Source organism: Panthera onca, chromosome A1 (genome assembly GCF_046562875.1).
Source record: "Panthera onca isolate mPanOnc1 chromosome A1, mPanOnc1 haplotype 2, whole genome shotgun sequence".
NCBI lineage: Eukaryota > Metazoa > Chordata > Mammalia > Carnivora > Felidae > Panthera > Panthera onca.
The window spans coordinates 144,841,474-144,866,886 of record NC_138339.1 but is presented as its reverse complement, the minus strand read 5'-3'; the positions used below and the strand labels follow the sequence as shown (position 1 = coordinate 144,866,886).

Genomic DNA, 25,413 nt, shown 5'->3' with positions numbered 1-25,413 from the left:
GTATGCAGGAATGGCAAAGTTAGGAAAAGCATAGGTAATTGGCTAGGGCAACTGAATTGCTAGTTTTTCTTTAGGGATCCTGGGGTAGTGAATTCAAATCCAAGAGACTTGTTTCTTTCAAGTATTTTTGGATTCTTTGCAAAGGACACCTGAATTCTTCAAGGGGGTGGAGGAGGAGGAAAGAAGGAGAAGGAAAAAAGAGGAAGAGGGGGAGGAGGATGAAAGGAGGAGGAGGAGGGGAAGGAGGAGAAAGTGATTGCCATTACAGGCTCTATTAACATAAGTAGAATACCCAGGTCCAGGGATGTAGGTTCACTGCACTTTGCATCGCCAAGGGTAAGGATTATCACATTTTCAGACATTGACATAGGGTAGATATCCAGAGAAAGGAATACGAATTACTACAGGTCTGGAAATAATGGTCTATCCATCCATTGAACACATTTTTAAAAGCATGTGCTATATACCAGGCACTCTTCACAAAACTAAGTCTTTGCCGTTACAGGGCTTATGCTCTAATAAGGTTGGGAGGGGGGGAGGTAGACACTGCCAACAAATATTATAGTATATAGGGAGAAATGGATACATAATGTACACAGATATATAATGGAGAAAAATAAGGCAGAAGCAGGGTGGGATGTGCTGAGGAATTGTCACTTTAGGGGAGTTTAGGGGAACACTTCTTGATGAAGTGGTATGTCAGCCGGGACTGAAGGAAGTCAGACTGCAGGTGTCTGGGGGAAGTTTCCAGGTAGAGGAAACAGTTAAGTGCACAAGCCCTGGGAGGAAACACTAAGTGTTTGAAGAACATGGATGTGGGTGGCAGGGTGTGGAAGTAGGGAGAACAATGGAAGCCATTCAGGGATTTTGGCCAGAGAGCAAGCAAATCAAGGGAAGCCAATTAGCTGGCTATTAACAGCAATGGGAGTGAGGGATAACTGTGGGCTGTGGCCAGAGCAGGGGCAGAAGAGAAATGGTTACACCAATGACACGTTTTGAAGGTAAAGCTGTCAGGATTTGCAGAGATTTGGAAGTGGGTTGTTCAAGAGGGATCAAGAATGAGTCTCACTGGAAGGAATAAATGTGCTATAGACTAAGAGAAGATTTAGGAGGACTGGGGGTGGGGATGTGGAAAAAGATAATCTTCAGAGATCTAGATACTAAAACTGGGAACAAACAGTTGGAGGAGGCAGGGAGGACCACAGAAGACGTTTCTAAGGAACTGAGCATTGTCAAAATGAATAGGGCCTTCTTTGTGGCGACCACGACAGGTGATCAACTTAAGCTTCCAGTGTATCTGCTAGGAGGACACAGAAGGAACTGTGGATTTATAACCTGAGATTTTACCCACTCATAAACATACGTGGTTTACTTTTCATTATTATGAAAGAAAACAGAGGTAAATCTAGTATCTGGTATAAATTCTTTTTGCTTTCCATCATTTCTAAAAATTCAGTGTAAAAATTTTCAAGATTTCAGTCTCCATCTAAAAACCTGCCTAATTAGAACAAAAGTGATGAGAATATGGATCCTGTCTTACTCTAGAGCTGAGGGCTTAATAGGCACTTGGTACGTGAATGAACCAAGGGAAGGTACAAATAAGAGTTTAGGCTAGGCTTTTGATAGGTTTTGCTTAACTGCCCCTTGAAAACGTAGTGTCCATTCATATTCCGTGCACCAAGAATAGGACAGGATTTATTTCCCCACAACTTTGCCAGTACTGACAACTACAGTGCTTTCTGTGATGGCCACTATGATAGGTGACAAGTGGCATCTCAGTTTTTATTTGCATAATGGAGTTTTGCACTTAAGCATCTATATTTTTAATGTTTGAAAAATTTTAACTCCAGTATAGTTAACATACGGTGTAATATTAGTTTCAGGTATACAACATAGTGATTCAACTCTTCCATACATCACTGGATGCTTATCACAAGTGTCCTCCTTAATCCCCATCATCTATTTCATCCACTCCTCCACGTTGTATTCTTTCTTTTTAATTGTATTTTAAGGTTTTTTTGCCCATTTTCCAGGTGGTTCTTTTATTCTCATCAATTGAAATCAGTCCTTTATGCATACTGAGTATTAAAACCCTACACGTTGCAAATAATTTCCTTTACCTTCCCCCATACAAAAATGTAAAATATATTTCCTTTAATGTTGCTTTGCTAAATTGAGTATTTTAAAGCCACATTTAAAAAGTTCGTTCACTCAGGCCACTTGGGTGGCTCAGTCAGTTAAGTGCCCGATTCTTGATTTTGACTCAGGTCATGATATCAGGTTTTGTGGGATAGAGCCCTGCATTGGGCTCTGCGTTGGGCTGTCCATAGAGCCTGCTTAAGATTCTCTCTCCCCCTGCAACTCCCCCACTTGTGTGCATGCACGGGCTCTCTCTCCCTCTCTCAAAAAAATTCATTCAATATACAGTAAAACCGTGGTTTGCAAGCATAATTTGTTCCAGAAACATGCTTATAATCCTAACCACTTGTCTATCAAGGCGAATTTCAAGAACCATTGGCTCAGTTGTGATCATGTGACATTTGGTGTTGCGTACTACATATCGCAAGACCTCACTCATTTATCAAATTAAAATTTATTAGAGACGTCTGCCTGTCTTGCGGAACACTCGCAGAACAAGTGACTCGCAATCCAAAGTTGTATTGTATAATCAATTACTGATTATATATGTATAAGGAAACATACTGAATATTATGCATGGAGACCAAATAAAACACCAAAAAGCATCCCTGTTTTCAGAGACATGACAATCATGAAAGGTGTTATAATATAGCTTATAAGTTGAAAGGTGCTTATAATATAGCATACAGTAAGTGCTGAAAGAGTGGGAGTTCGCTGTGAGTGTTCTTATGAGGGAGAGTATCCTAAATGATTTAGACAGGCTTTGAGGAAAAGTTAAAATCTGAATTAGGCAGAGAGGTAGGATTTTCAGAGGGGAAGGTCTCCGTATACTTCTAGAAGTGGACTGCATAAGTAGATGTAGGAAACAAAGCACAAGGCCTGTTCAGGAAACAGTGATTAGTCCAGTGTGGGTTGGATAATGTAGGGAAAGAGCAAGACATTGCTGAACTATTTTGAATACTTTTCTTCCACCATGAGGTCTGTAATTGACTTCCCTACTGCCAGATGCTTACCCATTGTATTATGATCTTTGGAAAATGAAGGAGGTGCAGGAAAGGGGATTTTCATTTCCATAGTCCTTCAACACCGAGACCCCTCGGGCTCTGGGTTGAGCACAAATGAATCCAGCTGACTAGCGCCATACAATCTAAGGAGCAGTTTGCACTTGGTTTTCTAATCTGATTAGAGTAGATGTTTAAGGTCCCTTGGGGGTTAAAACTTCTACAAAATCATAGATTCCATGATGTAGCAAATCTTATTTTGACTACAGATAAAATTCTCAGCATACCTTATACCCTAAATGTGGGGGGGCTCATTATGAAATCCTTGGCACTGGGACCTTCAAAGACGGAAGCACAATATTCCATTACTATATATGTTGTGTGTGCTGTGGGTCATCTTCGCACAGCAAGGTAAGGCATGAAGTTACTGACATTGATTTTCTCATAAAGATGCAAAACTTGAAGTACAACTGGAAGGTTTGGTGCTCCCTGCCCCAGACTCAGTTACAATTAAGGCAGTTTAAACCAGATAATTGTAAAAATACTTGTGAAGTGTGTTTTAGTTTCTAGCCACTCAATAACTTATGAGATCCAGGCTTAAAAGTTAACTGTTGCAAAGTTAGCACAGAATGACTAAATCCTTTGGGCAAGGATTTAAGAGATAATAATGTAAATATGGTTTGAAAAATACATAAAGCCCCATATATTTTTCAAGGTTATTAGGGATGAAAACAAATAAGGTATGTATATTTACCTAACCTTAGATTTGTCATTTAGATCAAAAAAGAATAATTAAGTTGATGTTACAAAGTCAAACTCAAGCAGTTTTGAATGCTGAGGTAGTAAATATTCTATCCGAAACCTCAATGGCAAATTTAATGTAATTTAAACACATTTTTGCTACATACACGCATATAAATAAATATATCCACACCCTTCAGTAACTATAAGTGGATAAAGCTAGAGAATAGATCTTTTCCATATCCAACTTATTTGACTCAAAAATAATACCCTTCCCAGCTTTCAACATATATATAAATTTCTTCCCCAGTCTTACAAGATAAATTCGCATAATTCACCCTGTATTATTCCAGCGCTAACTCCTAGCTATATTAATTTAGTACACAGGGCCATCAGTATAAGGAGACTTAAGAATTCATTCTTGGGCAGAAAAATGAGTACCGAAGAGTGATTGCATCACTGTAAACTGAATTGTTCCTTAGCATACCCTGATGCTAACATATGGCAGATCATTAACCATAAAGTACATCGTGGGATTTAAGGGACAAAAGTGTAGTTCAAAGTCTTTTGACAAAATCATAATCACCTTTGAAAATAAACACTCAGAATTCTCATCCATGTATTAGCTCCTGTTTGAACATTCCAATCCATTTATTGGAATGCTTTTTTGAAATGCTGCATTACCATTATAGTACAGAATGATAAAATACAGAATCTCACCTGTAAGCAATTACCAGTCTTACAGCATCAGGAAAAATGGTACTTTTAGTCATAGAATGAAATACACAAAAAACCTAAGGCTATCCATTATTCTTTGAGCATTTTCAGGGTAGAAAATGGATTATAAAAAACTCAAAGATGTTCCTGGCTTTACTCATTAAATGCTTTTGACATTGTAAAAATAAGACACAAAATGACACCACAGTTACAACCATTAGGACTCACACTCCTTAAATGATAGGACTGAAGTGCTGTATGCTCAGTTGTCCAGAATTTGTAAAATTCCTTACGTTTCCCACTAAAATAATTGTAAACCAGGCACATTCTCTAAAGCAGCCTTCTAATGTGTCAACATGCCTGCTCTCTCGGCTAGATGTTTGCTACAAAGTAGCAGGAGACGCTTTTTCCCTCCATTATCATCCGGGAAAAATGTAAAACCAAACTGCTGAAATCTTTCTGCCAGCTAGGCTGCCACCTACTGGACCATGTGAGATATAAAGTCAGTCAGTCTCTGTTCCTACTTCCTAACACCGTAGGTCTAAATGCACATGAGAAAAGGCATAACCCATACCTCAAACTGAACTTCCCTGAATGCACACAAAAAGAATCCCTTAGTAAACTGCCTTTTACAGTGGAAAAAATCAGCAGAGTGTTCATTCGACAAGTAAACAATTTCAGTCACTGAGAACTGGTAACGAAGAAGTTTTCTACAGTCTTAGTCTCCTTTTCAACACACTGGAGGCAGATTTGGAGCAAGAGCTGTAGTAATGGGTATACTCTAAAGTCAATCTTCTATGATGATTTGTGTATTAATACAAATCACATTTTTGTGAGCCCATCTACTCTATGGATTTCCTTAGGCATAAACAGAAGTCATGGTAGATACATGCTAACTAGATCACATACACAAGTCTCTTGTCACAAGTATCAAAACTTTTTCCAAGGCTGTTTCCTTTGTGAAGATTCATTTGGGTAGCAAGATCTTTTTCTCTGTACTTCATCCCCAGGCCTGAGATTTGCAGTAATGTAGGACCAGTTTACCATCACTGCCAAAACACTACAAAAAAAAAAAAAGAAAAAAAAAGGCAGTAAATTAAACTCAATTTTTGATGTTCCTGGATAAAACTAAGAAAAAAGTTACATGTATTATAAATGTCCTCATACACGTAAGTTATCTATAAGACTATTTCTTTCCACAGGTCCAGGTTACTCTCAGACACATATCAGTAATCATAAATATTTAATAAAACCTAGTATTTTAGGCATGGCTGGGCTTGCATAGTACCTTGTCCCATCTCTGACTATAAGGTATGTACTGTTTTCCAGTAGTGCTGCTAGTATGCACACTTGAGTGATTAGGACCAGTAACCCCCCGTAAGAATGTGGGATAAGAAAGTCATTCTTGGGTTGTCTTCCTTTTCAGTGTCTCGGGAGGCAGATCTGGATTTACTGTACTTCATAGTCATCTTCTGTTTGTATTATGCGTTTCCTAATTCCCCCATCACTATAATTTGAGATCCAACTATGTTCAAAGTGTTAGATATGACAAGAAAGTAATCTCTCCTTTCACGCCGACTAAGAATGGCCTATCATCTCTTCAAATGTTGTCAGTTAATGATCACATAATATATACAGATGTGCAGACTCCATCAAGAAAACAAAGCGCTGGGCACCTGGTAGGCCCAGTCGGTTAGGTATCCGCCTTCAGCTCAGGTCATGATCTCACAGTGCTGAGTTCTCAGGCTCCGTGCTGTCAGGGCAGAGCCTGCTTCAGATCCTCTGTCCCCCTCGCTCTTTGCCCCTGTCCCCGTGCACAAGCGCACAGGCCCACGTGTGCTCCCTCTTAAAAATAAACAAACTTAAAAAAAAATTATTAGGGGCGCCTGGGTGGCTCAGTCGGTTAAGCGTCCGACTTCGGCTCAGGTCGTGATCTCGCGGTTCGTGAGTTCAAGCCCCGCGTCGGGCTCTGTGCTGACAGCTCAGAGCCTGGAGCCTGTTTCTGATTCTGTGTCTTCCTCTCTCTGACCCTCCCCCGTTCATGCTCTGTCTCTCTCTGTCTCAAAAATAAATAAACATTAAAAAAAAAAATTAAGGGGTGCCTGGGTGGCTCAGTTGGTTAAACCTCTGACTTCGGCTCAGGTCATGATCTCACAGTTCATGAGTTCAAGCCCCACGTCGGGCTCTGTGCTGACAGCTCAGAGCCTGGAGTCTGCTTCAGAGTCTGTGTCTCCCTCTCTCTCTGCCCCTCCCTTGCTAGTACTCTGTCTCTGTCTCTCTCTTTCTCTCAAAAATAAATAAAGACATGCAAAAAATTAAAAAATATATATGCCATGCTTTAAAAAAAGGATTAAAAAATTATTAAAGAAAAAAGAAAGAAAGAAAACAAAGCCCTGATGTTTTACCTCATAGAGGGTTCCAACCTCCTGGTCTGGGGAGGGAGCAAAGGACTGATTCACATAAATAAACTGCAAGAGAGAAGAAAAAAGGTGACTCATGTTCAGTGGTATCCTGATTAATCTATACTTTTCTGTGCTCCAATCAATCAGCTATTTCAAGGTGTCTTCACAAGTGAAAAAAGCTTCCCTAAACTCCTTCTAATACTAATAAGTTAGTCAACCCAATGAAAGCTTTATAAAGATCAATCACCTCTTTCCTCTGGGTGAACACACATAACAAAATTTCTGGTCCTACAACAGTGGCTCCCAACTTTTTATAACTGAGAAACTTTTAAATACTGTCTTTACAAATAGCATTTAAAGGTTTATTCAAGGAATTGCTGGAAATATAAATTTTCCCATTTACTCATAATTAAAGACAGGCTTTCTCCTAAGGAAATTCCACACAGATACAGCCCCAAATCAAGAAATCTAGTATTTGAGCTACTTTGTGCATTTTGGGATGGGAGTATAAATGCCACATGTTTGGACTTAAAAACATTTTTTTTTTTTTTTTTAACCTTTATCACCTTTGAAGACTCTCAAAAGTACTGAACATCAGTGGAGTACCACTACTGTTTAGTCACACTTCCAGCCATATGAGATTAAAAAAAAGTAATGTAACTGAAACCTAGTATCCTTACAGCCTTGTTCTTTAAAGGATTCACTGTTCAATGCTTCGGTGGTCTGTTCTTACTAAAACATTTCTAGTACTTAAAACATTTCTGAAGATAACTGAAACAAAAGGCCTCGGTGTCAAAGTGGGTTTTGATAATTTTCTTTTTAGAAAACAAACAACATTATTTGCAGGTAACATATTCAATTTTCCTTTGTAATCAAACTTGAAGACTAAAATTTCCTGGGCTTAGCATAGTCTTAACTGGAAAAAAAAAAGACAACCAAACATCAGATCCTACGTGGATCACCAGCTATAGCAAGAATAAATGTTCCTTCCATTTCTCCCTTAGGCAATACAGTGTGGTAACTAAGAACAGAGGCTCTACAGAGATGGATCTAGGTTTGAATCTTGGCTCCAAATACAAATAACCTTTCTCACCCTGCTTCTTTATCTGCAAATGTGGAAAATAACAGTACTTGTGCTTCATGGGACTGTTGGAAAAGATAAAATGAGATAAGACACATCACCTATCAGTGCCTGGTACATATACATATACATATACATATACATATACATATACATATACACATACACATACACATACACATACATATACTGTGCTGACAGCACAGGGCCTGCTTGGGATTCTCTCTCTCTCCTTCTCTCTCTACCCCTAACCCTGGCTTGTGCACTCTCTCTCTCAAAATAAATAAACTTAAAAAAAATTCCACAGAAGTAAAATGTGAAAAATGCAATCTTTTGGGGGCACCTGGGTGGCTCAGTTGGTTAAGCATCTGACTTTGGCTCCGGTCATGATCTCGCAGTTCATGAGTTCGAGCTCTGCATCAGGCTCCGTGCTCACAGCTTGGAGCCTGGAGCCTGCTTTGGATTCTGTGTCTCCCTCTCTCTCTGCTCCTCCCCTGCTTGCACTCTGTCTCTGTCTCTCTCTCAAAAATAAATAAACATTACAAAAAAAAACCAAAAACCTTAAAATGCAATCTTTTGTTAAATGCTACATCTTCAGAAGATAAATTTTTTTTCAAGAAACATTTAAGATTGTATTTATTTTATTTGAGAGAGAGAGAGAGAGAGAGAGAGAGCACGTGAGCACACAGAGGAGGGGGGCAGAGGGACAGAGAGAGAGAATCCCAAGCAGGCTCCATACCCAGCATAGAGTGTGATGCAGGGCCTGGGGTCATGATCTGAGCTGAAATCAAGAATCAGATGCTCAACTGACTAAGCTGGCCAGACGCCCTGGGAAGATTAAAAATTGATTTTGTTTTTAAATCACTAGTCTTTCATTGTTATGAAGTTTTTTTTTCTAGTAGCTTCCGCAGGAAGGGTTCATGGGGACAATTCCAAATTCTTGCACATTGCTAATAGTTTGTGCCTATTAAAAGTCAGTTTTGTTGCATATAAAATCCTTATCTCACATTTTCTTTCTTTGTAACTTTGCTGTCAAAGCTTGATGATAAACTAATTTTCTTTCAAAGTCATGTCCTCTTTTTCTCCCCTGTATGTGCAAAGGAGTTTTTTCTTTTAGTTTCAAGTGTAATACAATCTTACCAGAATGTTTCTTGGGTACTTGTTATTCTTTGTTGATATTCTCAGGCACTTTTTCACTATGTAGTTTCAAATCTTTTTAAGACATTTTCCTTGGGGCACCTGGGTGACTCACTCAATTGAGTGTCCGACTTCGGCTCAGGTCATGGTCTCATGGGTTCAGGCCCAGTGTGAGGCTCTGTGCCAACAGTTCAAGCCTGAAGGCTGCTTTGGATTCTGTTTCTCCCTCTCTCTCTGTCCCTACCCTGCTCGTGTCTCTTTCTCAAAAATAAGTAAAAACATTAATAAAAAAATTTATGGTTTCAAATTATTGTTTTGATTTATAGTTTTAAATTATTTGTTTTGTTCCTTTGCTTTGCTTTCTCAGGGACCCCTGTTAACCATATGTTCACTCTCCTTTGCTCATACTCACCATTTGCCACCTTTTCTTATTTAATTTTTTTTATGTTTGAGAGAGAGAGAGAGAGAGAGAGAGAGAGAGAGAGAGAACACGCAAGTAGGGGAGGGGGAGAGAGGGAGACACAAAATCTGAAGCAGGCCCCAGGCTCTGTGGGGGCTCGAACTCATGAACCACGAGACCCTCAATCAACTGAACCACCTAGACGCCCTTGCCACCTTTTCTGAAATCTTTTCTACCTTCCATTTTTTTCTTTGTTTAAAAAATTGGTTTTTGCCTTCTACTTTTCCTAAAGCATTATCTGTTATTTGCTTTTATGTTTCTTCTACTTAAATCTCCATTTCTGAAATAACTTTTATTTATAAATCTTTTCCTTAGCTCTGTCACTTCACTTGAGTTTTACTGATGCTGATTATGGTTTTCTTAATGTCTTTTAGCTCGTTTTGAAATAAGTTAGTTATTGACTTCTATCACAGGCACATCTTTCTGGCATGCCTTGGTCTTCAGGAATGTCATTATTTTCTTGTAACATTGTATGGGACTTGAGCTTTGTACTTCTCCATTGCTTACTTTTATATATAATTTGTTTTCTTCAACTTTGAGCTTTCCACTGTTCCTCTCCACTTTGATCTGGTCTTTCTCTCTTCTCTCAGGTTGTTACGCTGCTCAATTTTGTTTCACTTCCAGAAGCTCTTCCTCAGTAGAGGAGCCCCACTGAGTCTGTTTTGACAGCTCTTTGGAGCTAGACTGTTCCAGCCTCTTCAGTCCTCCTTAGCACTGATACATATGTAATCACCTGCTACTGGAGAGGACCCGCTCAGGTTCAGCTACCATTCTTTTTTTTTTTTTTTAATTTTTTTTTTCAACGTTTTTTATTTATTTTTGGGACAGAGACAGACAGAGCATGAATGGGGGAGGGGCAGAGAGAGAGAGGCAGACACAGAATCGGAAACAGGCTCCGAGCCATCAGCCCAGAGCCTGACGCGGGGCTCGAACTCACAGACCGTGAGATCGTGACCTGGCTGAAGTCGGACGCTTAACCGACTGCGCCACCCAGGCGCCCCTCAGCTACCATTCTTAAACTGACCTGCTCCACTTTCCAGGGAATACTTGTTGGCTATTTTCAGGTTCTCCTTTTCCCAGTGCTGTCAGATACCAATCTGTTGCTTCCATGCTTCTCTTGGCATATTTGCTGATACCATGCATTTTAGGGTTCATGAGGATACTCTGTCATACAGTTTTTTCTTTTAATTTTTAAAAATGTTTTTATTTATTTTTGAGAGAGAGAGCGAGCGAGCACGAATGGGGGAAGGGCAGAAAGAGAGGGAGACACAAAATCCGAGGCAGGGTCCAGGCTCTGAGCTGTCAGCACGGAGCCTGACATGGGGTTCGAACTCACGAACCGTGAGATCAAGACCTGAGCCCAAGTCAGACGCTCAACCAACTAAGCCACCTAAGCGTCCCCAATTTTTTTTTTTTTTTTTTTACTGTTTATTTATTTTTGAGAGAGAGAGGCAGGCAGAGCATGAGTCAGGGAGGGACAGACCTGAGCTGAAGTTGGAAGCTTAACCGACTAAGCCACCCAGGTGCCCGTCATCCAATTTTGTTATAAATACTGATCAATGTTTTTTGGTTTTGGTATCTAGTCGACTCTGTTTTTGTGGGAATTTGGAAACTTGATGACACCTCTGACACCACTTTGCTTAAAATAACATCCATTTTACTCAAAATAATGTGGGGTACACCTGGATGAAAGTCAGATTGAGTTCTACTTTAATTGATGAAAGTGACAAAATGATTCTACTTTTTTTTTTCCTACTGCTGAAATGGGAAGAACTAATCGGATTCACTACAAAGGTTTAAAGTCAAACCATACCAAACTGCTATTTTTATGTTACAGTGGTTGACTGATGACAATTTTATGTGGTTCAACCTAATACATACTGATATCTATCAGGTCCTTTCAGATTACTGGATATAGGCAATACAAAGAGTCAAGAGTCTAACATTAACATAGAACACAGCATCATTTCATTTTGTATTCATTAATTTCTAATAGTAATGCCTTATTTGGTACTCCTCTGGGTTTCTATTTCACCATCCCTTCAGGCTGCACCCTTAGTAGAGACAGCCTCTGCTCATTTCTTTTAAGTATTAGGTCCTCATTCCCCTAATTTTTCCATTTAGACTTGGAGTCTAGGCAAGGTCCTCTGCTACCATATGCATGTGGATGACACTATAATCTTGTGCCCATCTCTGGCATTTATTTAATTAAATTCTATATGGCATTCTTATAAAACAGATGCTTTACACACTCTCATTGGTCACAAAGGCAACTTCCTCTGGAAGAATCCTTGGTTTTATGCTATTCCTGTCTCAAATAACTTCTAGTGATTGACCTACCTTGCACTTACTTTTGTGCCTATAAACCTTTCATGAGAGCCACTTCTAGCCAAACTCTTAGATCTGTTTCTTCCTCTTTAATGGCAGAAATATATTTCAACACATTCCACTTTAATAAATTAATTCACTCATCTTATACATTCTCACTCCTAAGTTTACAAGCAACTCTATCCCTCCCCAACACTAATACATACAAACTCTTAATTTTTATTTTAAAAATACTTAGTGATTCTTCAATTACCTATCCACTCATACACTATCTGTATTAATACTAAGATTGTGATATGCAGATAAAGAGATCTTATATACTACTATGTGACAAAAAAATACCAGATGCCTGGAGACATTTAAATTTCTGTAGTCAAATACTAAATTAAAAACCAGTGGCATTTAAAATATTAATCCTTACAAATGCTACCACAAAGTACTATATTATGAAATAGGTATCTCTCTTAGTTCTTCGATGATATGTGGCAAAAATATATTGCTTACCTCAATACTGGGAAGAAAGGAACATTGATAACAAAATAAATAAATAAATAAATAAATAAAAAAACCCAGAATTTTTCTGTACTAATGTTCTATGAGAGATCTTTCTGCATGGGCATTCAGTGACTGAGAAAAACCACCAATATAGTAGGTACAAAAGTGGTTCACAATGTAAAAGCAAATCTAAAATTCATTTCATTTTGGGGTTCCCCAGAGAATTTAATAAAGTACAGAAATTCCACCAACATCTCAGTATACAACAATTATTTGTGGTTGCCTAGGAACTAATGTGAATTTATGTAGGCAAATGATCACTGTTGCTTTCATACCAACTGTTCAGAGGCCACAAGCTTAAGGAATTTTTTGATGAAGTCAATGAGTCCTTGAATGGTTCGGGTTCGCTCTACAGCCCACTTCTTTGTTTTCATTATAGGGGTGTCTCCCACAGCCTTCAAGAGGACATCAACTGTCAAAGAAAAAAAAAATACTGGCAATTATACTGAGCATCCAAAGAGAATGTGATATAAAAGACTTCAGAAAACTTAAACCTTTAATCTACACACGTTTGTGTATTTATGATACTGGAGGGATGTCCAAGACGTAGAAATGTTAGGCGATATTCTTTTTCATCATATTTTTGTGGATTCTTTCCCGTGATTCTACAGTCCCACAAAGGTTTCCCCATGAAACTGACCTTTAAAATGTATTTGGACATAACGGGCAATTCCAAAGAGAATAAATGTAAATATTTGGTCAATAAAGATACGAAAAAATCTTTATGATAAGGTCATGGCCTTTTTCATCAGCCAAACTAGTAAAATTACAGTAACTGTGTAGACATTATTACTGTTGGGAAAACAAAATGGTACATATACCTTTTCTGGAAAGTATTATGGTAATACAAATCAAAGTGCTTAAGATATGTTTTGACTCAGCAAAACTTCTAGGAATCTAATCTAAGAAAATATAAGATGTGAAAAGAGTCACTTAGAAGGATTTCACCTTTGCTGAAGAATTCATTTTTATAGAAACAAACAAAAAAACCTGGTAAACCTAAATATGTAGCAAGGATATTTAGAAGAGATTGGCTAAATGAAGGATATTACACTCTCTGATAAAATTTAAATAATATAGTAAAGTATACACATTCTAAACTCCTTGGATTCAAAATCCTGGCTCTGCTACTTGCTAGGTATATATATCTGGATAAGCTTTTATTTATTTATTTATTTTGAGAGAGAGAAGGTGAGAGAGAGAGAACGCACAGGGAAGGGGCAGAGACTGAGAGGGAGAGAATCCAAGGCAGGCACCACACTGTCAACACAGAGCCTGACACAGGGCTTGAACCCACAAACCGTGAGATCATTACCTGAGCTGAGATCAAGAGTCAGACGCTCAATCTACTGAGTCACTCAGGCGCCCCATGGATAAGCTTTTTAATCTCTCTGTGCCACAGTTTCTCCATTTGTAAAACGGTATCATCATCTACTTCATAAGGTTGGCAGGATTAAATGAGTTAATATGTGTAAAGTACTCAGAGCAATATCAGCTCATACTTACTGAGCCTTAGGATTAAGCAGCCATTAGAGAAACATTATAAAAGCATATTTAACAGTATGACTTATCAAAATGCACTAAATATAAAACAGCATGTATAATAGGATATTGATTTCATTAAAACCATCACACATATTCACGTAAATGTGAAATATGCACCAAAATGCTACTTCTCAGTAGTGACATTATAGACAATCATTTGATTTGATTTGTGCTTTTTGTAACCACCAACTTTTCCACAATAAACTTAATAAAGGAAAGTAATAGTATTAAAACGAAAGTACTAGATAATTTCAGATGGAGAAATCGTTTCAATAATCCAAAACACAACAGTGCTAATAATGCAAAGACTATGAACCTTTCTCCTAAAGTTACTTTGCTTACAACAAAAAAACAAAACACAAACAAAACCCAGACATCTACAATCAAAAGTAACACTGGGGGCACCTGGGTGGCGCAGTCGGTTAAGCGTCCGACTTCAGCCAGGTCACGATCTCGCGGTCCGTGAGTTCGAGCCCCGCATCAGGCTCTGGGCTGATGGCTCGGAGCCTGGAGCCTGCTTCTGATTCTGTGTCTCCCTCTCTCTCTGCCCCTCCCCCGTTCATGCTCTGTCTCTCTCTGTCCCAAAAATAAAAAATAAAAAACGTTGAAAAAAAAAAAAATTTAAAAGTAACACTGAAAGCAAAGTAGTGTACTGCTGCCCCCTAAAGTTAGCTCTCTTCTATTACATCCTTCTTGACTCACTCTTTGGTATTAAAAATGGATGGAGATTTCCACCAGGTCACTGAAATCAATTTCTCAAGCTTACCCCTGGAATGAAGGCACCTAGAACACAGAACACATACAACTTATCTTCCTGATAAAGTTTATCTTCCTTTTTCCATATAATAATTATGGCTTCAGTTACCTAAATAGGGATGAATTGGGAGGTAACAGAAGATTTTGGTGGATTCACCTTCCACACCTCCCCTAATTCCGTGGGGACTATCAATAACTCAGTTGTAATTGGGAATTTCAGTAAAGTGAAGCAGAAAATATTGTGAGTTACATATGCTGCTGAAGGAACAAGAGTGGGAGGGCAAGAAGCTAGAGAAGGGAAAGTTACTTATTGTAGTTATACCTTAACTTTTTCTTTTTTAAAATTCTACATGTGATTTGCCTAGAGTTCTCAACCCTAGCTATATATTAGAATCAACTAGGAGAACATTGACAAGAATACAGGTATCTAATATCAATTAAATGAGAATCTTTTGAAAGCAGGGCATTGGTATGTTCAAAAGCTCTCCCAGGACATCCTAATGAGTTCCTAAGGACCAACAACCTTGGTGAGCTTCAAGAATCTTTATTCTTCTGTAGATTAAAACAAAGTGGATCATATGAAATACTGAAGCTTCTTTCACCAGAAGAGATCCTCAAAAAAAGGACAACTTCAGGGTAGAAATTCAACAGCTAGCAGCTAAGTTTTACATCACAGAGGCAAACTCCAATGTTTCCAAGAGCCAGAAAATGAAAATAGGATCTTCCAAAGGTGGTTTAAAGAAAAACAAAACAAGGGGCGCCTGGGTGGCTCAGTCGGTTAAGCGTCCGACTTCGGCTCAGGTCACGATCTCGCGGTATGTGAGTTCGAGCCCCGCGTCGGGCTCTGTGCTGACTGCTCAGAGCCTGGAGCCTGTTTCAGATTCTGTGTCTCCCTCTCTCTCTGACCCTCCCCCGTTCATGCTGTGTCTCTCTCTGTCTCAGAAATGAATAAATGTTAAAAAAAAAAACAAAAAAAAAACCACCCACCCAACTATGTAGACCAAAGAAAACATGCCATATAACCCAGAGTCCATATCTGGGTTGTGAGCCATTGTTTTTTCGCCTCTGTTTTACTCAGCTATCTTCAGGATCAAGTAGTAAGCTTTTGACTAAGGCTGTTAAAGCCAAAAAAACAAAAGAACCTTTGAAAAGTCTGTTCCTGCTTACAGTAAAAATGAAGGAAAAAAAAATAGCAAGAATCCATAAAAACCACGGAATTCTTCAGAAATAAAGATTCTAGTGGTAATCTACACACATAATCTTGGGTTTCTGTTTCTCTGCTAATGTATCATGTGGAAATAACAGAACAAGTTTTCCCACAAATGTAAAGGCGATCTGACTTAAAAGGGAGACAGTGCTGGGAGAGTCAATTCTCCAAAAGCAACAGCAACTGAATGAAGTTCTATTGAGAGGCTGTGAGATCAGGAAGTAGAAAACATACCATACCCATATTTAAAATTCTGGAGTGAGAAAAACGGTCTGAGGCCCAGGGTCAAATGATCCGCATCGTAATTGCTGATTTCAGTCCTTTTTCATCTGCAACTCTACATACAGTGCTCGAGGACAAGTGATTTCGTTAGGATTTTCCGTATTTTACAATGACAAACCAATTCTCAAGCAATGAAGGGTTGAGGGTTCAACCAATGAAATGACTCGCTTATAAAGGTTCCAAAATGGGCTGGAGGGGGTGGGCGGGGGAGGCGATGCTTATGCCTTTGGTTTTCTTTGAACATTCTTTACCCTTGATCAAATTTTAGTTTTTTGGTACAAGGAGTGAATTCGCGCGCCGTTGGTACAAAAAACAGCGAACCAGCCGGAAGGCGTGGATTCTAATCCAGGCTTGCTACCGACCATCCCTATCACCGTCCATCCCTATCACCATAAGTCGTTAATCAAATAATTAGGTCCCATACACACTAAGAGCCTGCAGCCACCGAGATCCCGCTCGGCTCCCATCTTCAACGACCTCGCAGTCTGGACAACTGAAAGGAAGAATCGAAGGCAGTGTAGTAAGTACCGTGGCAGCCAAGAACCGGTACCACACTGCTAAGGTGCGTCCAGAGATGGCTTTCTAGAGGACTCGACTCAAAGGTCTCGAAAGCCGAAAACTACACTTCCTCTCTCCTGACAGGTCAAAAGCCACGCCTGGGACCAGCCCTCCTCTAAATTTTGCTTCTTTATTGGCCGCCAGGGACCTAGTCGGACGCACTCTAAGCCTCCCGCCACTGCCTAGAAAGAAACTGCTCTCAAAATTACTTTTTTTCTTGGTGTCGCCAGCAGGTTCCTCTGTTCCCGGGGAGACTGCAGCGGAAGAAGGAGGCTCCGGAGTGGCTGTTTCTGGGGAGACCTCCGTAGGTCCTTCGCCATCAGTAGTACTTGAGGGAGGGAGCTGCAGCGCAGACTCCGGCTCCTCAGCCATCTTGCTCAGTGGAAGGCGAGGGCGGAAGTGATGGCTCAGCGCGTGCAGTGGGCGGGCTTTACGCCGAGGGCGTCGCTACGGAGGCGCCAGAGTAGGCGGGGACGACCCAACCCAACGGGGCTGGTTGGAGTTGCCGGTTGGTCCTCCATGTGGAACCTGTCGCAGAGCCCTGACTCTTAATACCGCAACTACGGTTTTCTCACAGCAACAGCCCCCGGAAGGAGTCACTGAACCACGTACCCGCGCCCCGCCAAGCGCGCAAGCGCCTGTGCGACAAGCGGGCTCGGGGCTGGAGATGTTTCCGCTTCCCTTCACGCCGGCCCCGCCCCGGCCCCGCCCAGACCCCGCCCCGCGGCTCGGGAGCGCGCGCGCGCGCGTGCGGGAGGGGGCGGGTGGGGAAGGATCGCCGGCGAGATCCCGAGGCGAGGCTCGCGCGCCCGCCCCCGCCCTGGCCCCCAGCGCCCACCCGGTCGGCCCGGCTCAGCCATGATCAAGGCGATCCTCATCTTCAACAACCACGGGAAGCCGCGGCTCTCCAAGTTCTACCAGCCCTACGTGAGTATCCCGCCGCCGCCGATCCGCGAGAGGGGGAGTCGTTGGCGGCTGGCAGCGCCCTCAGGGCGACCCCCTCAGGCGCGCCTCGGCCCGTCGCGCGCCCCGGCCGCCTCGCGCTTCCCGGGCTGTCTGCTTCCCGCCGGGCGTGAGCTAGGTGCTCACCTCCCTCCGCGCTCCCGTGCTCCGACGGGGCTCTGCCCAGGCGGCTCCTCCGCCCGTCTGTGGGCTGGGTGTCTCCCCGGCGGCGCGGGCGAGGCCCGGGGGACTGCCCGGCGCGGTGCCCTCGGCGGTGGGGCGGCCGCAGCCCACCTGTGCCCTCGAGCCCACCCGGCGGAGCCCTGGCCTTCCTGCCGCCCGCGGCTTCTGTGCGCGCCGAGCCCCACCTCCCCGACTCGCAGCCTTTCCTGGTCGAGTTCTTTCTCTCCTCCTGTGGACAGAGAGGCTTCTGTTTCCCCCCCGTAATCCTCTGGTCGCGCAGGAACTTGGGCTTCCTGCGATCAGCCGGGCGCTCGCTCTGTGCGGTCTCTCCCTTGTGTTGCCATACAGCCAACGGCCGCCCGGTGTGACTTTCAGGTGTCTCTTTATTAAAGAAGAGAAGTGAGGACCTAACCTTTCGCTCGGGCTTCTCCCCTAGTGGCTGTAAATTAGGTCCTGCAATAACCGGCGACGTTTGTCCGCTGAGAACGGTTGACTCTCTCTACCTGAAAGTTACGATGTCAGCCTGCTAGTCTGGCAGTTCCCGGCCGAAGGGAATTTGCCCTCGTTTGTAGCTTTTCTCCCATTTAGGAGGAATAGTCATATTCCTGAAACTCTTTGACAAGTGTAAATGTTGTTGAAGAAAACGCAGGAGGTTTTAAGGGAGTAAGGATAAGTAATTTATCAATGATTGAGGAAGGGTTACAGACATATGTGCCCATCTGGGGGCAAAATTCACCCCCAGGTAAAACGTAACATTGAGCTGTCAGGGTAAGGATTAATGTAGGGGTACAACTATTGGGGCGCTTCTGCTTATAGTCAGAAATGGACTTTCAACTAAAGATTGAACTTGTGCCAAGGCTAACACTTCTCTGCAGATAAAGCCCAGATGGAAAGGATTGCTGCCGTTAAAAATTAAATGTGAAAATGTCACTTTGCTGAAAATGATAATGCAGTCTGTGGAGGTGTTAGTCGAAGTGAGAAATCTTGAGCTTATTCCTCATTTTCTTAAGTGGTTTTGCTTTTGCTAGTGAGAAAGAATATTTTCTCCTTTTCCTGTTTGGTTTTAGTGTATAATTCAAATACTTGTGCTCTAGTCGCGAACTCAACATTGTTTGTTAACCCAGAATAAAATGGTAGTCGATCCTTCTGACTGGGGAAAAAAAAATGCCCTTAACTTTACATTGTTACCCATCTTTTTCTTAACCATATTGCGTTGGCTGTCCATTTGCAGTATAGAAAAGCTACGTTGCAATACAGAAACAGAAATCAAAGATGTGTTTTTTCATACTTACACTTAACAATCATTATTCAAAACAGTTAGGTTTCTTGCAAATCCGTAATGTCAGTGTAACCACTCATGTGGTGCAGTATTTAAGCATCTGCAGAAAAATGTATTTAATTTGGAAATCCAAGAATACATGTTTCTCTGATCCAAAAATGGATCAGAAATACTTTTTGCTTTTGCTTAGGGGTAACAGTGAAGGTTAATGTGGGAAGAGACAGTTCTGGCAGCAGTGGCAACTCTGGTGTCATTTTTGGCCATTGCATTAGTGACAGTGTTACTGGGGGCAGGGAGCTAAGAGGTGTGCACAAAAGAGCCTAGCGCTCGCTGGACATGTAGAAGTGGGGATGCCAGGAGCTGCTTCTGTGCATCAGTCTTTTAGAAATTAGGTTTTGCCAACTATGTTTTTGTCTTTCAAGAATAATGTAACATGGGGGCACCTGGGCAGCTCAGTCAGTTAAGCGTGTGGCTTCAGCCCAGGTCATGATCTCGCGGTCAGCAGATTGGAGCCCGTGTCAGGCTCTGTGCTGGCAGCTCAGAGCCTGGATGGAGCCTGCTTTGGATTCTGTGTCTCCGTCTGTATCCCTCCCCCACTTGTGTGCTCTCTCTCTCTCTCTCTCTCTCAAAAATAAACATTAAAAAAGAAAAGAATGATGTCACATAATTATTTGCTTCTACTAGATCATAACCTGTTTGAGGGCAGAAATCTTTTTTATGCGTTTATTCCATTAGCCAGTTTGTCAGCATATATTCATTTCATGCCTACCGTGTCCAGGTGGTGTTTTAAAATCTGGAAATGAGCAACTTCTCTTTTGGCAGGGGATGGACAAAGCCAATACATAGAGTATATACTGTGTCAGATGGTAGTAAGTGCTGTGGAAAAAATAAAGCAGGGAAGGGTGATAGGGGTGATAGGGAACACAAGGATGACTGTTTAAAATAGGATAGTTGTGGAACTTCTCACTGAGAGGGTGATGTTTGAGCAAAGCCTTGAAGGAGTTAAGAAGGCCAGCCTTGTGGGTATCTGAGGGAAGATCATTCCTGGCAGAGGAAGCAGCAGATGCAAAGGCCCTGAGGATGGAATGCCTATTTGAAGATCCAGAACACCAAGAAAACTGGTGTGGCCCAAGCAGACTGTGCATGGAAAGAGTCCTTGGAAACAAGGTGTATTTGTGTAGGGCTTCCGAGTTTATTCTTTTCTCACTGCCTGGAATGTCCTTCTCTTCTATTGCCAGATGTCCAGATTTGACCTCCTGTTCCCCATTTAACTCAAACATCACTTAAACATTTCCTGAACCTTTTTTATCTTGCTGGATGACTCTGCCTGGTTCTTAGGATTTTATTTTTATCTTAATGGTATAATATTTAGTTTCACAGCCTGTAATTCCTTGGAGGCATCCTATAGGTTCCTTGAGAGAAGGGATCAGGTTTGAGATATATTTGTGTCACCCCCAGCAATCACCATTGAATTTTGAATATAGAAAGTTCTCAAAAATCTTTGTTTAACGGATTCATTAGATTCTCCTAGCTTAATATGGAGTCTGGATTAGAAGTGACTTCCTAGGGCTCCTTCCAACTTTTAATGTTTTGTCCTTCATTAACTAGAGGTTTTAAGAATTCATGCCTTCAGGGCCACCTGGGTGACTCGGTTAAGCCTCTGACTTTGGCTCTGGTCATGATCTCACAGTTCGGGAGTTTGAGCCCTACGTTGGACTCTGTGCTGACAGCTCAGAGTCCGGAGCCTGCTTCGGATTCTGTGTCTCCCTCTCTCCCTGTCCCTTCCCCACTCACGCTCTGTATCTCTCTGTCTCTCAAAAATAAATAAGCATTAAAAAAAAAAACGAAAAGAATTCATGCCTTCAGGATAAGAGCAATGGTGGAATAGCTGTTACTTCAACTATTTGTTTTAAGTTGAAGAAGTTTCTGAGAAGTGTATATTCAATAAGATTGACAGTTTTGAGTTTAATTTATTAAGCAGTACCTACGAGTGTGGTCCTGATAAGATGCAGAGATTTGAGTCCAACAGTAAAGGGGTTTAGCAGTGAGCAGTTTGAAAACTGTTGAACCATTTGCCAACCAGTTTCCCTTACTGCACTGAATTTCCATTCCCTGTTTATCGTTCCTCATGATACAACAATTTATTTGTTCATCTTTACCCTTTAGTAGTGCAGACTTCCGTTTCCTGCTGTAGTAGATTTTTAGATTTGATTGTTCCTTCACACTGCTGTGAGGTTTGATGTATATGAAGTCACACACCTGTTTTGCTAAACTGAAGTTTTTGATTCATTCTGCTGGAGTCACATATTAAGAATTCAAGGGTGGACTCAGAATGTCATCATTTCTTGTTTTTGCCCTCTGTATCCTTGAGCTATGACTGCAGAAGTTCAAACGTTTTCCTTGGTTTAATTGTTTCTTTAATTGATGTTTAGCCCCAGCAACTTGGCAACAATAAACTTTAGTCTTTTAATATTTGCCTGGCTGTATTTGTGTATTACTATGAAGGACTAATGGGATGTATAGTTCATAAGCCAGATATATTTTTACATAGCCATCAAACAAATAAAACCCTTGGGTTTTCATTCCTGTGTTATTAATAAACCCTGACATATCGCTTTAAGTAAAGTAAAAGTGGGTTTTTTTTGGTATGAATTATAGTGGTTGTTTCTGCAGATACAAAAGATTGTGCATGTAGAGCATGCACTGTTCATACTGAGTTACAAACTGTTGTGTAGGTGAGTTGCCTCAATTGTCATATGAACTAAATCTGATTATTATTGTTTGTCAACTAAATGCAGGCCCTAGAAGGAACCTAAGATTGTTCTTTCCTTTGTTGAATTGGTTTACATGAAAAGTAAAAATTACAAGTATGTGCAAATTTTTCTGTTTAAATTTTTTAGAAAATATTTATTTATTTTTGAGAGAGAGAGCACACAAGGGTGTGTGCCAGCACACGTGCACGAGTGCGGTACAGGCAGAGAGAGAGAGAGAGAGAGAGAGAGAGAGAGAGAGAGAGAGAGAATGAGAGAATCCCAAGCAGGCTCTGCACTGTTGTGCGGATTCTGATGCAGGCCTGCATCTCGCGGTTTGTGAGATCGTGACCTGAGCTGAAATCAAGAGTCAGACGCTTAACTGGACTGAGTCACACAGGCGCTCCCTCCTTTTTAAATTTTTAGAAAGATGCATCAATGTTTACCGATACCTTTTCTTAGTGACTCTTAAGACAGTGTGGCAGATGGGATAGTTAAACTTCTTTTTATGATCAAAATATAATTTTCAACGGTTGTAAGGATTAAGGTGTTAGTACGTAATAATGTATACCATTGGAGCTCTTTTTGTTCGGAAAAGAATTCCAAATGACTTGATTTCTTTCCATATTAATTGGGATGCTTTGGCTATATAATTAGGGTTTTATGTAGCCTGACTTAAATTTGCTTGTAAAGAATCACGTTAGGTTACATAATAGGAAGTGCAAAATAGTAGACAGATTCCAAAGTTATTTGTTTCGGCAAATTGATGACTTCATTGTAGATCCAGTTTCTCTCTCTTTGTCTGCCTTGCCTCTTCACAAAATTGATACCCAAAGGTTGGTTTCCTCATTGAAATCAGTGGTAATCAGTGTAGTCCACAAGGACAGTGTGATCTATTTCTGCAGTCTTAGAGTATGTCTTCCCCTTCAGTCTGGTTAGTTCCACCCAAGATAAATAACAGCTCATACTATCAAGATCCACCCTCGGAGCTGAGGATAAGGGTAGAAACATGAATGAAATGAGTATTCTGTTGGAAACGTGTAAGAGAAGAGTGGATGTTGGGTAGGCAAACAAGTGTCACTATTCCCACTTGATTAGTGGACGTTATTTCTTTTGAATAAATACTATTATTTCTTTCCCTGTAATTTTACATTGCTTCTGAGGTTAATATCGGGAAACACATATTGATAATATGTGATTCTGAACACTGTACCACAAAAGATCTGAGTTCAAGGTATTCCTTATATCAAAGTATCATTGAAAAATTCAAATTCTAATATCATCGTTTTTGTAGGTAGTATCCTTGAAATCTTCCTTTAAAAAATTAATATTAAATTTGTTGAAAATTCTGAAGAAGGAAATAAAATGCTCAAAATTACAGTGATTTTTCAGGGAAGCCTGGGTGGCTCAGTCAGTTAAGTGTACAAATTCAGCTCAGGTCATGATCTCACAGTTCATGGGTTCAAGCCCTATATCGGGCTCTGTGCTGACAGCTCAGAGCCTGGAGCCTGCTTCAAATACTGTGTATCCCTCTCTCTCTGCCCCTCCCCAACTAGCGCTCTGTCTCTGTCTCAAAAAATAAAATAAAAACTTTAAAAAAAATTTAAAAAAATACAGTGGTTTTCAGTTTTCATGAGAAGGTTATAAACAATATATAGGGCATTCCTCTGCCTGTCAGAAAAGTGGAGCGCTCTGTATAGGGTGGTTGTGTTATGTTTCTTTAGTAAAGTTATTGATTATTAAATTACTTATTTTGATTTTTAAATACATTTCCTTTTTGTGATTCCATGGAAAATATTTAAGTGTTAAGATCACTGAGGTCACCCTTGATTTCACCATTCATAGTTAACTGTTAACGTTTATTGTATTTCCTCCCATAACGTAATAGCTAAAAATATGTACCTTTTAGACATTCATAACATAAGATGAATGCATTGAAGCTATTGGTGGATTTGTCGAATGTTTGTGGCCTTAAGATAACCAAATATATTAATGTCTGGCTATCGTTAAAATGTTTAAAAATAACATTAATGTAAATCGCACTTTAATAATTTGCGTGCATTTTTTTCCTCCGTGATATCTTTTTTCACAAATTGAACTTATCCCTTCCATTTCTTATCCCAAAGGGAAATCTTTGCTAATTTTTTTGGAAAGTCCAAGAATTCTTTTGTGTCGTTAGCACTTGGAATTGTCTTTGTACTTGTGGGTTATGGATTTCTTCACTGCTGCTGCTGAGCAAGGTGATTCTGAGTTGTCATCTACCCAGATGAGCCAGTCTTCTTCCAGCCTCTGGTCACATAAAACTCTTACATTGGGATAAATTATACACGTGCTTTCCTTGCCCATTCTGCCTTATCAGCCTTCCCTTACCACATCCTTTGAACTGAAGCACAGATATGCATGCACGTTTTTTCACAGAAAGATCAGGCAAGGTAGAAGGATATTGCAGTGTAGGAGGAATAAAGGCCTGCGTTCTAGCTAATGGGTGTGAAATTCTTAAGCCCCTGAGGGGAGGCACTTCGTGACAGTGCTTTGAGAGGAGGAATGGTCTTTTTGGAGACTACCTGACCTGTCCATTGCACTCTGCTTTCTCTCTTTCCCAGCCCATGTTCCTTCCACAAATATCTGCTTTTTGTTTGTATAGCCCTGTCCTAAACAGCAGGTAACGCTGTCATGACTAAGACAGATACCATCCTTGTGCTATGAGTTTTACGTTCTAGTGATAGGGAATAGACAATAAACAAATCATGTGGGATTGTGATCAGTCTGTGAAGAAAAATCAAACAATGAAAAGGGAGAAAGAGTGATGGGGGAGAGATTATTAGATAAGATCATCAAGGAAAGCCTCTTTCAGGACGTGACATTTGAGAAGAGAACCGAATGAGGTAAGGGAGTATATGAGAACGGCTGAGGAAAGACTGTTTCAGGCAGAAAATGGTGCAGGATCTCTCACATGGGACCAAAGTTGGTGCCGAGGAATAAATAGCAAGAAGGAGAGCTGAGTGATCCCAGGGAAGAGTGGCAGGAGATGAGGCCGGAGACAAAGGCAGGGGCAGATCACGCCTGTATACCAAATCCTACAGCCCCTTTCCCCCCAAACTCTTTCAGTCTCATGACGTCACCCCCAACACGCTGTCCACAAGAAGAGATATTTCTCCTTGAATCCTACTTGTAGTTTGCACGATTGAGCAGTGCCTCTGGCCTCTACAGGATAGGCAGTGATGCTTTCTTCTGCTCAATTATTCTTTTCTCTACCCAGTCTACAATAGGCTCCAGAGAGGTGGGAGTGCCAACCCAATGAGTGCCCCAATTCTGTGCAGCCTCTATACTGCTGAGATCTGTGATCAAGC

At 40.9% G+C, this 25,413-nt stretch overlaps 2 protein-coding genes across 7 annotated transcripts in view; one reads left to right on the top strand and one right to left on the bottom strand.

Annotated features, from left to right (window-relative positions):
• Positions 1–3,989: 3,989 nt before the first annotated feature.
• ATG12 (autophagy related 12) lies at positions 3,990–17,497 on the bottom strand. Of its 2 annotated transcripts, XR_013557531.2 has the most exons (5): positions 17,119–17,497; positions 12,837–12,973; positions 8,094–8,146; positions 7,004–7,066; positions 3,990–5,658 (listed from the first exon to the last, which is right to left on the bottom strand). XR_013557531.2 is itself a non-coding variant. In XM_060636339.3 (4 exons), the coding sequence occupies exons 1-4, from the start codon at positions 17,279–17,281 to the stop codon at positions 5,599–5,601; spliced, it is 423 nt and encodes a 140-aa protein (XP_060492322.1). In that variant the 5' UTR covers positions 17,282–17,497; the 3' UTR covers positions 3,990–5,598. The 2 variants fall into 2 exon arrangements, 1 of the variants encoding a protein (XP_060492322.1); XM_060636339.3 differs by lacking the exon at positions 8,094–8,146.
• A 156-nt stretch (positions 17,498–17,653) lies between these two features.
• The window catches only part of AP3S1 (adaptor related protein complex 3 subunit sigma 1), a 73,024-nt gene continuing 65,264 nt past the window's right edge, over positions 17,654–25,413 (top strand). For all 5 annotated transcript variants that reach the window (XM_060636334.2, XM_060636333.2, XM_060636338.2 and 2 more), the window contains exon 1: positions 17,654–17,836. In XM_060636334.2, coding sequence (XP_060492317.1) covers positions 17,768–17,836 — 69 coding nt within the window. In that variant the 5' untranslated portion in view covers positions 17,654–17,767. The remainder of the gene's footprint in view (positions 17,837–25,413) is intronic.

Bases quoted from the DNA above. Each gene is read 5' to 3' on its own strand.
- ATG12 (XM_060636339.3), bottom strand. From the start codon at position 17,281: ATGGCTGAGGAGCCGGAGTCTGCGCTGCAGCTCCCTCCCTCAAGTACT. The intron at 7,067-12,836 runs GTATGAAAGCAA...TCTCTCTTGCAG, and splicing joins TTGTGGCCTCTGAACAGTTG to TTTATTTATGTGAATCAGTC. The intron at 5,659-7,003 runs GTAAAACATCAG...TTTTTTTTGTAG, and splicing joins AGGTTGGAACCCTCTATGAG to TGTTTTGGCAGTGATGGTAA.